Genomic DNA, 2542 nt, shown 5'->3' on the forward strand with positions numbered 1-2542 from the left:
AGGGAGAGAGAGTTAGACACATCGATGAGAGAGAAACATCGATCAGCTGCCTCCTGCACACCTCCCACTGGGGATGTGCCCGCAACCAAGGTACATGCCCTTGACTGGAATCGAACCTGGGACCCTTCAGTCCGCAGGCCCGACGCTCTATCCACTGAGCCAAACCGGTGAGGGCAGGACCTTTTTATCTTAATTAATTAAATGTAAAGAGCCACATGGGGCCAGTGGCTACCATATTAGGCAACCCACATGGCTAGTGTTGGACACGGTGAATGTGCTGGAGGTCTCCAAAGAGATCCCTTGTGGTCCTTTAACACTGCTGAGTGTCCTTTAAAAAAAAAATTATTTATTGATTTCAGAGAGGAAGGGAGAGGGATGAGAGAGAATCATTGATCGGCTGCCTCCTGCACGCTCCATACTGGGGATCTAGCTGGCCACCTATGTGCTCTGACCCGGTATCGAACCGTGATCTCCTGGTTCATGGGTCGACGCTCAACCACTGAGCCACGCCGGCTGGACCCTTGGTTATTACTTTTAAAGTTTGCCTTACATGACAAGAGCAAAACACCCACAGAGCTGCTCACATGGCTTCCAATTGTGCCTAACAGTTGAGAAATCGTTCCTCTATCCCAGTGGTCGGCAAACTCATCAGTCAACAGAGACAAATATCAACAGGACAACGACTGAAATTTCTTTTGAGAGCCAAATTTTTTAAACTTAAACTTCTTCCAACGCCACTTTGTGGAAGAGCCACACTCAAGGGGCCAAAGAGCCGCATGTGGCTCGTGAGCCGCAGTTTGCCGACCACGGCTCTAGGTTTTCCAAGAAAAGCAGTGGCTGGAATTAGGGTAGGGAAGGAGGAGAGGGCAAGTCGTGGAGGTGTGTGTGTTGGGCGGGGGGTGGGGGGGTGGGGAGGGTAACGGGGTGGGGGTAGACTGGCAGGACCAGTCCACAAGCCCTCGCAGAATTGCACACCTGCCAGCAGGGGGGCACCTGGAGCCCACCTGGCCCAGGCCCCTGCCCCTGGTGCCTGGACTGCCCCTCCCCTACGCTCGGCCCTGCTCTCTGCAGACAAGATGCAGCGACTGTGCGTGTGTGCGCTGCTCCTGGCTCTGGCGCTGGCCACCTTCTCTGAAGCCTCTTGGAAGCCCCGCTCCCAGCTGCAGGATGCACCCTCGGGCCCAGGCGCCAAGAGGGCCCTGGAGGCACGTTGGCTGGACCAGCTGGGCCCAGCCCCTCCCCACCAAAGGCAGCTGAGGTTCCAGGATCCTCCACACCCTGTAGCAGGTAGGAGCTGCGGACAGCCCTCCCTGCTGGCCTCACCCAGCCAGTCTGGGCCTCAGTCCCCGGGGCTAGGTGTCCTGGTCCATCCTCACCTCCTCTCCCACCTCTGGCCCGCAGACCTGTCCAAGAAGCAGGGGCCGTGGCTGGAGGAAGAAGAAGAAGCGTACGGATGGATGGACTTCGGCCGCCGCAGTGCTGAGGAAGGGGACCAATAGCCCTAGCACCGAGTTGCAGAGCCCGGTCACCTCCCAGCCCAGCCCAGTCCAGCCCAGCCCAGCCCAGCCCCATGGAAAACCAATCCAAATAAAGCCGCTTCCAATGGGCCACATTTCGTCAAGTGTTCCTGGGGCAAGGGAGGGGAGTTGGGGCAGGGTTGAGGCAGGGAGGGGAGTTGGGGCAGGGTTGAGGCAGAGAGGGGAGTTGGGGCAGGGTTGAGGCAGGGAGGGGCGTTGGGGCAGGGTTGAGGCAGAGAGGGGAGTTGGGGCAGGGTTGAGGCAGGGAGGGGTGTTGGGGCAGGGTTGAGGCAGGGAGGGGTGTTGGGGCAGGGTTGAGGCAGGGAGGGGAGTTGGGGCAGGGTTGAGGCAGGGAGGGGAGGTGAGCACTGTCTAGGGGCAGGGACCATGGCTCATCCTTCTTGGGGTCCCCAGAGCCCAACACTCATGTGGGTGGAAGAGTAGGGGGTGGGGTTGAAATCAGAGAAAGCTTTTTATTTCATTTTATTTTTGAAATATATTTTTATTGACGTCAGAGAGGGAGAGGGAGAGAGAGATAGAAGCATCAATGATGAGAGAGAATCATTGATTGGCTGCCTCCTGCATGCCCCACACTGAGCACAATCCTGGCATGTGCCCTGACGGGGAATCGAACTATGACCTCCTGGTTCATAGGTCGATGCTCAACCACTAAGCTACGCAGGCCGGGTCAGAGAAAGCTTTTGAGAAGATAAATGCAATCACCCCACCCCTCCAGTGCTCCCCATTGCACTCAGAATGAAATCTATGCTCCGCGTCAAAGCTCTCAGAGCCCGTCTGCATGTGGATGCTGCCATGGCCCACATGTCTTCCTCCTCTCTCTTCCTTTCCCCAACACAGACACACGTCCCTCCCTGCTCAGAACCTTGGTCCTTGCTCCCGCCCACCCCACGCCAGCACGAACGTAGCTGGTTGACATACCTCTTCCTGAGAGACCCATCCTCTTTGCCTGTGGTGGTTTTGTTGGACGGCTTCTTGTCTGCCTCCCCAGACAGAAAGGAACTCTG

The 2542-nt window shown here is 57.2% G+C and overlaps 1 protein-coding gene across 1 annotated transcript; it reads left to right on the forward strand.

The window, feature by feature from the left end:
* Positions 1-1076: 1076 nt before the first annotated feature.
* Positions 1077-1499, forward strand: GAST (gastrin). The gene is made up of 2 exons (XM_054709824.1): positions 1077-1287; positions 1402-1499. The coding sequence occupies exons 1-2, from the start codon at positions 1077-1079 to the stop codon at positions 1497-1499; spliced, it is 309 nt and encodes a 102-aa protein (XP_054565799.1).
* The last annotated feature ends 1043 nt before the right edge of the window (positions 1500-2542 follow it).

The sequence above is a fragment of the Eptesicus fuscus genome, chromosome 20, assembly GCF_027574615.1.
Source record: "Eptesicus fuscus isolate TK198812 chromosome 20, DD_ASM_mEF_20220401, whole genome shotgun sequence".
Lineage (NCBI taxonomy): Eukaryota > Metazoa > Chordata > Mammalia > Chiroptera > Vespertilionidae > Eptesicus > Eptesicus fuscus.